The sequence below is a fragment of the Schistocerca cancellata genome, chromosome 12 (assembly GCF_023864275.1).
Source record: "Schistocerca cancellata isolate TAMUIC-IGC-003103 chromosome 12, iqSchCanc2.1, whole genome shotgun sequence".
Classification (NCBI taxonomy): Eukaryota; Metazoa; Arthropoda; class Insecta; order Orthoptera; family Acrididae; genus Schistocerca; species Schistocerca cancellata.
The window spans coordinates 155,657,460-155,670,649 of record NC_064637.1 but is presented as its reverse complement, the minus strand read 5'-3'; the positions used below and the strand labels follow the sequence as shown (position 1 = coordinate 155,670,649).

At 37.9% G+C, this 13,190-nt stretch overlaps 1 protein-coding gene across 4 annotated transcripts in view; it reads right to left on the bottom strand.

Annotated features, from left to right (window-relative positions):
- Positions 1-2,952: 2,952 nt before the first annotated feature.
- Positions 2,953-13,190, bottom strand: part of LOC126109395 (AN1-type zinc finger protein 6) — a 108,184-nt gene continuing 97,946 nt past the window's right edge. For 3 of the 4 annotated variants that reach the window (XM_049914422.1, XM_049914423.1, XM_049914420.1), the window contains 3 exons: positions 10,865-11,032; positions 9,878-10,037; positions 2,953-5,014 (listed from right to left, as the gene is read on the bottom strand). In XM_049914422.1, the coding sequence (XP_049770379.1) occupies positions 4,866-5,014; positions 9,878-10,037; positions 10,865-11,032 (477 nt within the window). In that variant the 3' untranslated portion in view covers positions 2,953-4,865. The remainder of the gene's footprint in view (positions 5,015-9,877; positions 10,038-10,864; positions 11,033-13,190) is intronic. The other variant, XM_049914421.1, reaches the window with a different exon arrangement.

Below are 13,190 nucleotides of genomic sequence, written 5' to 3'. Positions count from 1 at the left end.
ATGGACAATGAACTTATAATTGACAGGGCGACACGTTTGGCAACGTCATCCTGGTGCATTAATGAATTTACGCAACATGTTGGTCCTGGGCAGCTTCTGCGGACATACAACTAAGGAAGTGCAAGACAAATTACAAAAAGGGAAAACTGACTTGGGCATTACCCCTGGAGGCCTAACATCTATCCTACAACCACTAGAGGTGTGTATAAATCGGCCATTCAAAGCTGCACTTTAACAGCGATATACGCAATGGATGGCTGAGGAAAACCACAAGTTCACACCTAGAGGAAACATCAAACGGCCGGATCTGTCCCAGATTTGTGAATGGGTGAAAAGTGCATGGGACTCCATTCCGCAATCGCTGGTGGAAAATCCTTCAAAAAAAAATTGTGAAATCATAAATTCACTGGATGGAACAGAGGACGAGACACTATGGGAAGATGGTGAAGACGACAATGATTCCCCCGCTAGTGATAATGATGAAAGTGATGAATAGAGTGGTAAGAGAGGAAACATACCGGTATTGACTAGAATATTTTATTGCACATACCGTATTAACAAATTCTTACACAAGATAATTCACATTTCTTTTTTGCTATTGTAGGTACGCATAGAGTCCCAGCTGGTGGTGATAATGTTCCCTGGCCGCCCGCCCGTCTAATGGGCCAGCTGCACGCCGCTGAATCGATTGCGCTTTAACGATGTATCAACCTGTACAGCAGCGTTGCTTCAAACCAGTAGTTATTATACATACTTTTGAACACATCATAACGTTGGAAAATTTTTTTGCAAAATAAAACAAATTAAAGCAAAAAATAATTTTTTTTTCTCTTCCTCAAAATTGGGGTGCGCGGATTATTCGAGTATATACGGTAATGCACAGGCAGTATCTTACCACAGTTTTACAGTTACCATTGGAAGTGTCTTTCAGCAAAAAGTGCCTGGAATCTCAAGAGTTAACAGCCATTTTTTCTGCTCAGAATTGTCAATAAATGTAATCTGCCAACACTCGTTTCTAGCATTGAAGAAACATAGATCTGCTGAATTATTGTGTGCAAGTCATTTAAACACACACGAAGATGAACAATAAGAAATTGTCAAACAGCAAGTTACTTATCTGAGGTGTAAGAGGTCACATTCTCAGTATGTCAGAATGAGGTTGTGTGTTTTAATTAGCAGAAATCTAAAGGACGGCAAAAGTTGTCCATCATCAAAAATTTAGTCCAGTCTAAGTGGGCAGATACCTCCATTTTTCAGTGAGAGCGATAACCGACTATTGACTGGGAGGAGGAAATATACTTTTGTTTGGTAAGTTCCATGTGTGCGTGTGCGCCCCAGTGCTTTACACCTTACTGAATAATCCCATGTATATCTAATCACTGTGTCTTCACTGATCTTACCTATTAATACAACTCTTACCATAGCCTCTGATTGTAAAAAAAAAGTCTCAACTGCACAATCTTTGATTAAAAATATGACCAGTTTCGGCCTCTAGTAAGAGTCAATCTTCATACAATACACCACACAGCTGACGACGATGCTTGAAGCAGTTTTGCGACTGAGGTCAGCACAGCTGATCCAAGCATCATCCAGATGGTGCATTGTCTCAAGATGGCCTCTTACTAGAGGCCAAAACTCATCTTATTTATAATAAACGACTGTGCAATTGAGACACTCTATTAATTTTACTTAACCTACAGATAAGTTTCTTAATAATGTTCTCAAATTTTGTCTGAATGGAGCAGAGTAATTGTGTATTTTATGAAATACAGACTGACTTTTCCAACAATACCTGGGAAACTGTAACTATACTGTGCTGTACATATACTATCCATAGTTCTAGTAATAACATTTTGCTGGTCACTTGTACATAAGAAATCTGGAATTTTTTTAGTTTAATGAGTGCTTGAAGTTATAATGTAAAATCAAATGCAATTGCAAATACAATAAGACCTCTTAATACAGCTGTAGGTGTCACCTCTACTATATTATAGCTCACTAGCTACAATGCTAGCCTCCCCATTTTAGACAATGTTAAAGTAGTAGACTTGCTGTTCTCTATCCGAGTTATCTTTGGCAATTTTTGAAATCTAAGAAATTTGTAGTATTACAAATATCTTAAGGAAGCCTTTCTTCAGTTTTGAATGGAAGCTTTTATTATATGTCAATAGACGACTTAAACACAGACTCCTGTAGCCACCTGAGGAAACTGACTAGCAATCCAATAGTTGACAATTACAGCAAACAAGTAAGAATTAAGAATGTACGGCACTTTTCTGCAGTATTTACAATTTTATAATCCAACACATCCTCCATTACATCCGTGTGCTGGAGGATCTAACGACACGGCCATGAGCAATTAAAACTATCTCACAACCTGCCATAAACTGGCTATCTACTTCTGTTTGACTGATCATTATATTGAATTTTCAATTATAAAGAGGAAGTTCTACTGAATTCTTAACAGGCTTTACTCTGAAACCATTGCTTAATTTTAAAAAACTGCATGTATTCAATGTCAGTTTATCTACTTTGAAATAGAAAAGTACTTTTCCCCGTTTGGACTGTACAGGTACACCAAAATTGGACTTCCAACACAACACTCCCAACGTGCCAGCATACATGGGAAAGTCAATGTAGGTGATATGAAATCTGCATTTCAACAGCAATTTCATAACGTTACCTCTTGAATTCTCAATCTGTATTATCCGCCAAGTGAGATGCTTGTCATTTTATTTATCAAGGAACCTTAAATCTGGAGATAGGAAGTCTATATTAGCACTAATCCTTGAGGTAAATCGAGTAAGATGTTACAAAGATTGTTCTGATGCAACAAACTGCATTTCACAGCACCCCAACTGAATGAAAATTAGTTACACTGGGCCAAATGATTGATACAGTAATTATTTATTTTGTTTAGAGGATGCTTTCTTTAGTGAAGAATAATAAAAATTGATTGGAAGGTTTATTATTTCCTCACATACAATGTTTTCAGAACAATAATGTAGATGATTAAAAATTAAACACTGTTTTTCGTAATAAGAAGTTACAGTGTAATTGTGATAGTAAATAAAAACTCTTAGGTAGAGGGGAAAACTTTACGATAACTTTTTTAAACATACAGCATCAGACAGTGACTAATGGACTCAGCTTAATCACAACTAACTAATCCCATGCAGAGAGATCTTGCTGCGTGCACACACACACACACACACACACACACACACACACACACACACACACACACACACACACACACAGCAGGAAGATCTCTCACATTCCAAATGTGAATGACAGGTGACATCAAAAATTAAATCATAATACAATTTTCCTATCCAACACCACGACAAAATTTTCAATTGCTGGAAACAGCTGGCAAAGCTGACTGCCTGTCTAAAGTGGCATGGCACTCTAGAAGAAACACATTTGGAAAATAGATAACTGACTTCATGTGCAAAGAAAAAATTATTGGATTACATAAGCAATATATATACTTTTTATTTCAGTCCCAATATCACGTAGTAATAAGTATACCCGAAAGAGCCACCAAATGTCAACAGCGTAACAATGTAAGTCTAGTAGCTTCCGTTCTGCGAGCCCTCAGAAAGCTGTTAGCATGCCAAAGAGCAGAAAATAATGTTGTCTATGTAGAATAGAAAACTGGTTGACATCGTGGTGTCTCTAAGGGCAACACACAATCACACGCACAATGCAAACAATAACTGAAGAGAATTTCCACAAATTTCTACAATTTTACTCCATGCTTCTTAAGTAAATCAAGACCAAAAAGCAATTTGAAACAACAAGGTCACACACAACATCCCCTATTTAACAAAAACTTGCATTCTGAAAGTAGTATCATGACAGTCCCCTTATTTATTTACAGTTACTTGAAATGGTGGTCAGTTACATCTAACTTTGTAATCAGAAATTTACCGACTTCTACAAACACTAAAATTAAAAAACAGTACAGATTTGCAAGACTGCCAAAGCGACAAACAAAAACAAACAACCAACAGATTATACCCTAAGTAATATGAGCATATTGTTATTCATTACTGACATTTCAAAATAAATTTATGGAATCACCTACACGTCCCTGCAGAACAGAATACTAACTGTGAAAAACTTTTTAATTTTATGAGCACCGCATTTCAATTACAAGATTCTTAACCACTCACTGGGACAAATTCATCATGCATTGTGAAATAACAAAAGAGTTCATTCCATTGGAGTCCCTGACTAAACGCATTAACCTTCTACACTATTTTCGTATTCTGTAGCCCTGAGAAAGCAGCTCAGTGCAACAAAATATGAAAGAATGATTGTGTCCAAGTAAGCACGACAAATTTCTTTCGCGGACACTTGTCATGCATAGGAAATAACTCACACGCATATCTTTGATGATGTGCATCCCATCTTAACTTATCCATTATTGTCACTACATATGAAAAACACGAAACTGGTATATAGAATGTATATTATATATAAAAGTGCACACGGGCTCCAGTCACCCCACCAGCAGCCTCCGTTCAGCAGTCTCGTCCCTGTATACGACTTCCTTCACCAATCTGAGAAAACTGTTGCAGAACGTTCACTTTGTTCACTGTCACAATGGCACAATTGCTTTTCGTAATAATCAAATGCAATCTGCATTTTTAATGAATAATAAAAATTCGTGGATTTTGAGACAGCTGCCATTTACACGATTTCCAAGATTTTGTGAATGTATAAGCTGACTTTCTGCCTTTCCCTGTAATTCTGTGTCAGTAGTTGTGTATTGATCCCTAGTTACGAAATAGCTGTCCTGACTTCTAAACTAGGCACAGTGCAGGGTGGTGGTGGGGACGGGATTGTGTGGTGGCTCAAATTTTCTGAATCTTCTCGCCGACGACGACGGGATTGTTGCGACGGATCTCCTGGGCGCCCATCTCGCGGTAGTCGAACGTGCACTCGTGTTTGTCACTGTATCGGTGGACCGCACAGAAGAGGCCACCACAGCGACATTCGAAGCCTGCAACAAATTAACGTTTTAAGATTCTTAGCAATATCTGCTGCGAATGCAGAGGCAAAATTCTTTGTAAGTTAAAGTAGCATGTGACCAAAGTCAAAATATTACATATTACTGGAACTGCCACAACACTTAATTTAAACCTCTTGTTATAATGCTTCAATGGTACAGATAATACCTCAATGAAACTGTAGTTTTCAGAGTCCTTTCCATGCATCCCTTGTGGAAATCTTGAAATAAAAGCACATCTCTCTCGAGATTGTATAGAATGTTACCTAATTTTTTTATTTTGCCACTGGCTGTCTGTATCATCAGCTTTGTACAATCCTCAAGTCTGAAACCTAAATCAGCAAACCTTTTCCCTCTTGAGTTATGAGACTTATTGTGTGAATTATTTGGACACATCTTTAGAACTAACAAAGTTTCTAGCTTTCAACTCTAAAGGCTTCAAACAGAGTGCAGCACAACAAACAGAAATGAAACAAGTACCTTGTCTGAAAAAGGAACAAACTTGCCTAAATATCCATATCTAACGAACTGTTAATAACCTTGTCAGCACTTTAGCACTATATTTGTATAAAAATTTATCTTCAAAATGCAGTGGCCCATAAAACTAGGTACATATATACAAAAACTGGAAATCTTTTTGCTGGCTCAGTTTTGTTTAAAACTTCAAATTCCCACTAAGGTTACATACACAGCAGCCAAATACGAGGGGTGTTCTTTTTCTAATAGAATAAAATATAAAGCAGTGGAATGTATGTATGTATCAATGTAAATATTACTTCAGTGTGTGTGCTATGAATGATACAAGTGTTTACGAGAGCTATAAGCTTCTCGATGGAGGCCTTTAAGACATTCAGCAAGACAAGTGACTAATGCCCTGAGAAGGTGCTCATAATAACTGGGTCATGCCGTGAAATTCTTTTGGATATTTTGCCTATGAAATAAGAGAGGATATGTTTCAATACTGTTGAACTTTTAACAAAAATAACTGTGAATGCAAGCTGATCACAAGTCACTACACAAAGTCGAAAATGACAAATAGTGAAACATGTTCTAACAGGTGGCGAAACCTGGGTATATAGGGTTTGATTCCCTATGGAATGGGTGTGCTCAGCAACTAAATTTGAGAAAAATATACAGCAGTCAATCACAAATAATTTGTTTATTTCAGATACAGATTTCAACCACTGCGTGGTTATCATCAGTGCAGTAAGATGCAAGTTCAATTGTCATTAATGTAATGCAAGCAACTGACTGCCATGGCAAAAATTCGTGGCTTTTGCATCACAATAATGCACTTTATCACAATTTTTTGCTTGTTAGTGAATTATTGGCTGGAACTAATACTGTAATGATGTCATAGCCTCCATATTTGCCAGACATGGTGCCATGTGACTATTTTCAGTTCCTAAAATTAAGGAGAAATCTTAAAGGGTAGCTATTTTACAAGTATGGACGAGAAAAATGAATCACAGAGCTAAAAAATTTCTGAAGATAGCACCTGAAAAAGCATTTCAAGCATTGGACAAAGTGCTGGTGTAAGCATATAGCACTAATGAGAACTATTTTGAAGAGAATAACATTGATGTAGACGAATGAATGAAATGCTTTTAAATATCATGTATTATTTTTGGATCACAGCTCACACATGGCATTTCACAGAGCTACAAAGAAACTATTGAATTATTTGCTTCTTCAGGGTGTCCACATACCAAATTTTTTTTATTTTATTTTATTTTTTTTTTTAATGTGAAATGACAACATACTTTCCCTCATAGCTGTAAAACTTATCAATCCTTTAAATGGTAAAGTTTTTATACAACATCATACAAATAGCCGGCACTTTATGCAACCAAACAAAGGACGGGAAAAAAGTTTTGGAAAGATCAATGCGAAGCCACGGGTACACTGCATATTTTCGTATTAGGAAAGTATAAATACGAATTCCACCAAATACACAAATTCAGCACCGTAGTTTCCCAAGCACTGAAATCCAGATCACAATGTGCTTTTGTCAGCCAGTTATAGCTTATGCCAAGTCATTTCGCTAGCTAAGGACTGCAGACATTCACAGGGTGTCTACGTGGACAAGAAAAAAAAATTCCCGGATTTTTCCCGGATTTCCCGGTTAAAAACACAATTTCTCCCGGATGAAATTACGTATAAAGCGGGTGAAAATACATCCGTGTTAAGTAACAGTATACTTTCCCTCGGAGCTGTAAAACCTATCAGTCCTTTGAATCTTAAAGGTCTTATACCGGCGGAGGACGTCCCAGCACTTTAGGAAACGAAATCCAGGAAAAACAATGCGTTTGGAAAGTTGTTTGATGCGAGACAATATGCACAGAGTTTATTTTCGTATTGCTGAAGAATATACACAAATTCTACAAATTACAGCACGGTAGCTTCCGAAACGCTAAAATAGAGATTGCGTTGAGCGATGCACTTTTGTCAGCCAGTCATAGCTCATGTCACGTGACCTCGCTAGCGAATGACGGCAGTTATTCCGAGCACGAGGCCTACGAGAAAGACAGGCCGCGGCGCGTACGTTACGAAGGTAGGCCGAGCTCGCTCAATTCAGCAAAGTGTGTTTCTACACCGGTTAACTCGTAAGCAGATGTGTATGTACGAAGGAGAATTGCATCCTCTATTGGCATCCACTGTTATTAGTCCTACAATGATAGGAAGTCCGTAGGCCAACTAACAGGCTCTAATTTGGCAATTAAAATCGTGCCAAAATGATTATCAGTTGCTTAGAAAAGTCGAAGTGTTCTGGCATGAAGGGACTTGTGACATTGCTCAGTAACACATTATGCACATTTTTTTGAAGGTCAATGGAACTTTTTGCCATCGATTGCATAATTTTTTATCTATGAAAGTACAACATTAAATATGAAAACTAACTTGAAGCTCGGTCTTTTTTTAGCGTGTGTTACACGTTAAGTCATATCAAATACAAATGTGCCAGTAAAATTTTAAATAGTGGCATAAATGACTTATCTTCTGGGCCCGACAGTTTTCAAATGGCTGATCCTCAAAGTTTTACGTTTTACGTGATTTAAGAAATGCACTGCACATTCTCACACGTTACATAAATCATCTTGCGTGGAAATTTACTTCGAAAGTAACGCATCTCAAGCCACTATTCGTAATATTTTCTGGTGATCTGTTAGAAATGTAAACAATTGTGACGTCACACACATCGAATGCATATTAGTTGTTACGGACGTACTGTATAATCTTCGACCTAAATCCTTTGACACTATTTACCCATTTTCTACGCAACTAAACTTTTATTTTGGTGTTATTCTCTGATTTGTGTTTCATTGCTGCAATATTATTTAGCAGTAGTGGACTAAAGTTCTTTGTCAGCGTATCAGATCTTACACGTCACACCTACAAAACTTTAACTGCAATCTAAAACAACGAAAAATCCCGGAATTCTAAAAAATTCCCGGGTTTTTCCCGGATTTGTCCCGGATGAAAAAATTCCCGGGTTTTTCCCGGAATTCCCGGATGTCCCGGGCCGTATACACCCTGATTCAGAGCATATCACGTAATGTATTCAGCCAGTATAAACATGCCTCTTCAGTAACACTTTTTTTTTAGAGAGAGAGAGGGGAGAGAGGAGAGAGTGAGAGAGTGTGTGTTTATCTTTTAAGATATATAGCACAAATGTGCTAAAAAAATTTTAAGTCAGGCATAAATAGATGGTCATCAAAATGTTAAGTTTTGAATCTGAGTAAAATGCTTCACGATTTACGAAATTCATCGCGCATTCTCCCAGTTAACAATTTATCTTGTGTGGAATTAAATTGACTTTGAGAGTAATATTTCTCAAACCACCATTTTCAATATTTTTCCGTGACCTGTTAGACACACACACACACACACACACACACACACACACACACACACACACACACACACACTCTTTCTAGTTGCTTTGATGCATACAGTTGCCATGTTACACTCATTGAAAGTTTGCTGTTATGAAGTATTGTATAGTCTTTGTCCTGAACGCTTTTACACATTTTACTGTCAGCAATCACTTGTGTGGGCACTGTGCTTTATTAAATGCAAATTTTCTTTGCAATTGAAGTTTTATTTTGGTGTTATTCTCTCCTGTATGTTTTATTGCTGCACTATTATTCTGCAGTAGCGGGATAAAATAAAATTCTTTGTTAGAGCATCAGTTCTTACCAGCCAAAATTACAAAAATTTAACTGGAAACCAAAGCAATGAAAATTTCCTTTATTTCTAAAAATATTCCAGGTTTTTCTTGAATTTCCTGGTTGTCATGGGATGTGGACCTCCTGTTCTTACCTATTCTAAATATTCAAATATTTAGAATCTTATGTGCTTACACTTTTTACAAAAGGACGATTATCTAAGAACATGTACATAACAATGAATACACAAATATCTTGCAACATAGCTAGAACACTATGTAACATTACCACAAATATCAAGGTGACAGTTGCCCCTGCCCGACATTGATGTTTTGTTTGTTGCAGAGGAGAGAAGAACATTGACACTCAAATATTTTATATGCTTCAACACATTATGCATGTTTTGCTTGCACCATACCATAAAAACAGTATGTGGAAAGAAAGAAATACATAATTTAACTGCTCACATAGTTCAGAAATTAAAAGTACACATATTTAAAGACCCCACCCACATCAAACTTAATGGAAGTTCAGGTGACTGAAGAAACATCTGATCTACCACATTTTGCAGCTTGCTCCCAGCCCACGACTGAGCATAAAAAGCATACAAATATGTAAGAACAGTGTTTAATCAAAGGAGTAGAATGAACAGGCAAATTAATGTGAAGGAAGGGTAGTGTGACCTCACCTGTAAGGCCAACCTTCTTGCGGCAGGTTGCACAGCGGTTTTTCTTCTTCTTAGCTTCCTTCTCAGAGTCTTTGCCATCGTAGCTCTCGTCTGCATCCCCACTGCTGACAGAATTATCAGCACTGCTGCTGCAGCCTCCCGCTGCTCCCTCTGCGTCCTTCTGAACAAAATGGAGCATGACGTGCATAAGAACAACAAATGTAATTGTTGACAATATAACATAATTGGGTAGATAAAAGGATCTACTCACCAAGCAGCAGCAGTAGATACATTCAGAAAGGTTTAACTTAAGCAAGCTTTCGGAGCCAGTAGCTGCTCCTCCTGGCAGAATAGTTGAAAGGGAAGTGAAGGAAAAGAACTGGAGATGTTTAGGGAAAGGGGTACAATTTTGAAAAGTCGCCCAGAACCCCAGGTCAGGGTGGGTGACAGTCTTTCTTCTTTCCTTCTTATGCCATCCACTAAGTCTCCCATGAACTGGGGGTTCTGGATGACTTTTCCAAACTGTACCCCTTTCCTCCACCCCTCTTTCTTACACTTCAACTCCTTTGCCAGGAGCAGCTGCTACAGGCTCAGAAAGCTTGTAAAAGTTGAACCTTTTTTGTGTGTATTCTCCTGCTGCTGCAGCTTCTTGATGAACAGATTTTTTATCTATCCATTTACAGGAACGTGAATGTTATAAAAGCTCTATGAAGCCATTCACACATTTATGAAATGGATATTTTCCTTTACATCATCGTATTTTGCCTTAATAGTTTTCAATTACATTTATGGGGAAATTTAGACAAAACTGAGCAATGTATCTTCTATTAGGGAGACCACAACAAAAACATGAGCTGAGCTACTGAATACAAGCTTGCTATATGAAGCTTTCACCAGAGGTGATTTTAGGTAGTAAGAAACATTTACACATAAGACAGATGCTTCAGATCTATGCCACACACTTCACGGTCTTCTCACATCGCCACATTAGTGACACACTACACTCACGTCTTTGGCTGAGGCCCCCCCAATTACTGGGGTGGCTGCTGTGTGGTCCGATGAGGTAGCTGGTGTGGAAGGCGGCGCGATTACAGGAATAGTGGGCTGGGCAGTGTCCAGGCTCGTTGCCGGTGGTGACGAAGTAGGAGGTGGCTGCTGTTTCTTCTTCAATGCCTCCTGGAAAATAAACATTCTACTATTGGTCCACTTCCCAGAGGAAGCACAGGTTGTACATCTGAAATGAAGGAACAACCGATTATGTACATTTTGACAATTAAGATATGAGACCTGCTGAAGGCTTGCCACGTGTTTCACTTGTCCTCATCAGTGGTTACTCATACATTACAAAATATAAAGGAGAAATAGTTTAACTGGGAAATGAAAATGCTCAAAGATCAGGAATGAGATAGTTTGAACTTGTTAGATGATCCTACATAGTCATCTCTGCAATCTCCATACCCTCCGAAACCCGATTCACCCATCTCCGCCACTGTCCATTTAACTGAAAACTCATTAGCTGAATCTGTCATTTGATGCAAGTGGACTGTACCAGTGTATAAAGAGCACACGAGTTCCCCCGAGTATAACTAAGGACCTGTGGCACTATCATTACATACCAACTGCTGTGCACGACTTATTTACTAATACATTAAAAATCATTTAGCAGCAAATATACCTTCCTCCTTCAACCCATTTTTTGTACCCTATACATGAACAAGCACAGATCACACCACAAAATTTCTGTATCTGTACCATTCTGTACCAGAGCAGTAATTCTATTGTAGTTTTATTGTTTCCTCAAGGTATTCCCCGTGCGATATGCGACGGTTAGAGTTTGTCAGCAGACATACCTACATCACAGAAGGAGCGGGATAAGCAACAACACTGCACAGACTGCCACATGGGTCTACTGTGTGTTCAACAAGATCACCATCGAAACCTGAAGGCAAACTATGTAATGATTGTTGAAAATCTCGTGAAGTCAGAGTTAGTATTACGATTATCATCTGTTCAAGACAGATTTATGTAACAGAATTGCTACAAAGTTTCAATTAATCTCAATGTAATTAAGTAACCTGTGTCAAATCTCTGTTTTTCCACCCAGGCACCCTTCCAGTACGTATGTACATGTATATACGGCAGAATTATTTACAAAGTTACAATTAAATAATTGTCAATAATGGATTGTTTTTGCTGTTTATATATACAGAAGTATGTATTATTCTACATTATTACTGCACCTGGGAGTGAGGATGCTTCAGTCAGCACATCTAAAGTCAGCATGTGATTGGGGTTGACAGTATATGCAAAACTGACCCTTGCAAACATTTCTAGTCTCCATTGTACTTGTTTACTGTAGTTTCACCGTATCTTTCCAATAATGGCAGAGAGAGAGAGAGAGAGAGAGAGAGAGAGAGAGAGAGAGAGAAGCGCGCACACATGAACCACAATTGGGACAAACTAACAGAGGTTGTTCACGGATACCTTCAGAGTATTTTAATGTAAGGAATGAATGGACTCCAGCAGCTCTTTACAGAGTAATAATGTAATCACGATTTATTCCGTCTGTTATCACAGTCACCCTTATTTCCGTGAAAGTATATGCCTGTGTTTGCTATCACCAAAACATAGGGCACCAAACAGCATAATGCAACAATCTTTAGACACATGACAGCACTTACATGGGTGGTTGCTATCAGGGAAAGCTCAGTAGTGTTGTCTTACTGCTCTTCCACTGTATTCAGTGAACCTATAAGAAATGCATATAGGCCAGCTCTTCGTCAATAAACATGTCTGCAGTACTGTCGAGTATCACCATTAATGCTCAACTTTAAAACAAAACCTTTGAGAGAACTGAGCCGTACTGAAGCAAGTTAAGGAATGAGATACGAAGGGCAATTCTATTGTCAACGGGAAGTACCATGAACAAATTGAAATGACACACAATTTAACTTATAGAAGTAAGAAACTTCGTTTAGGGCTTTACAGGATTCAACACATATTACATAAAATAAGAATCACGTTACATTTTATTACACAAAAAGGAGCAGCTTAGTACCATTTTTTAACAATCCACCAAAAGAAAAAATCTGACTAACAAACTTATAATGAAAATGAAAAATTTATGCACTCCAGACGAAGGAAACAATGGAAGACAATCATGATACTTTTCAAATTTTAAGAATACAGTCGGATATGCAATTACTTCAAGATATAATCAAAACTAGTGTTAGTCTTAAATACTATACAAGCAACTGCATCTAGGGTCAACATCACATTCACAATAAGTAAAAATAACAAAACTGTGTAGTTTACACAGCACTTTCACTTCCTG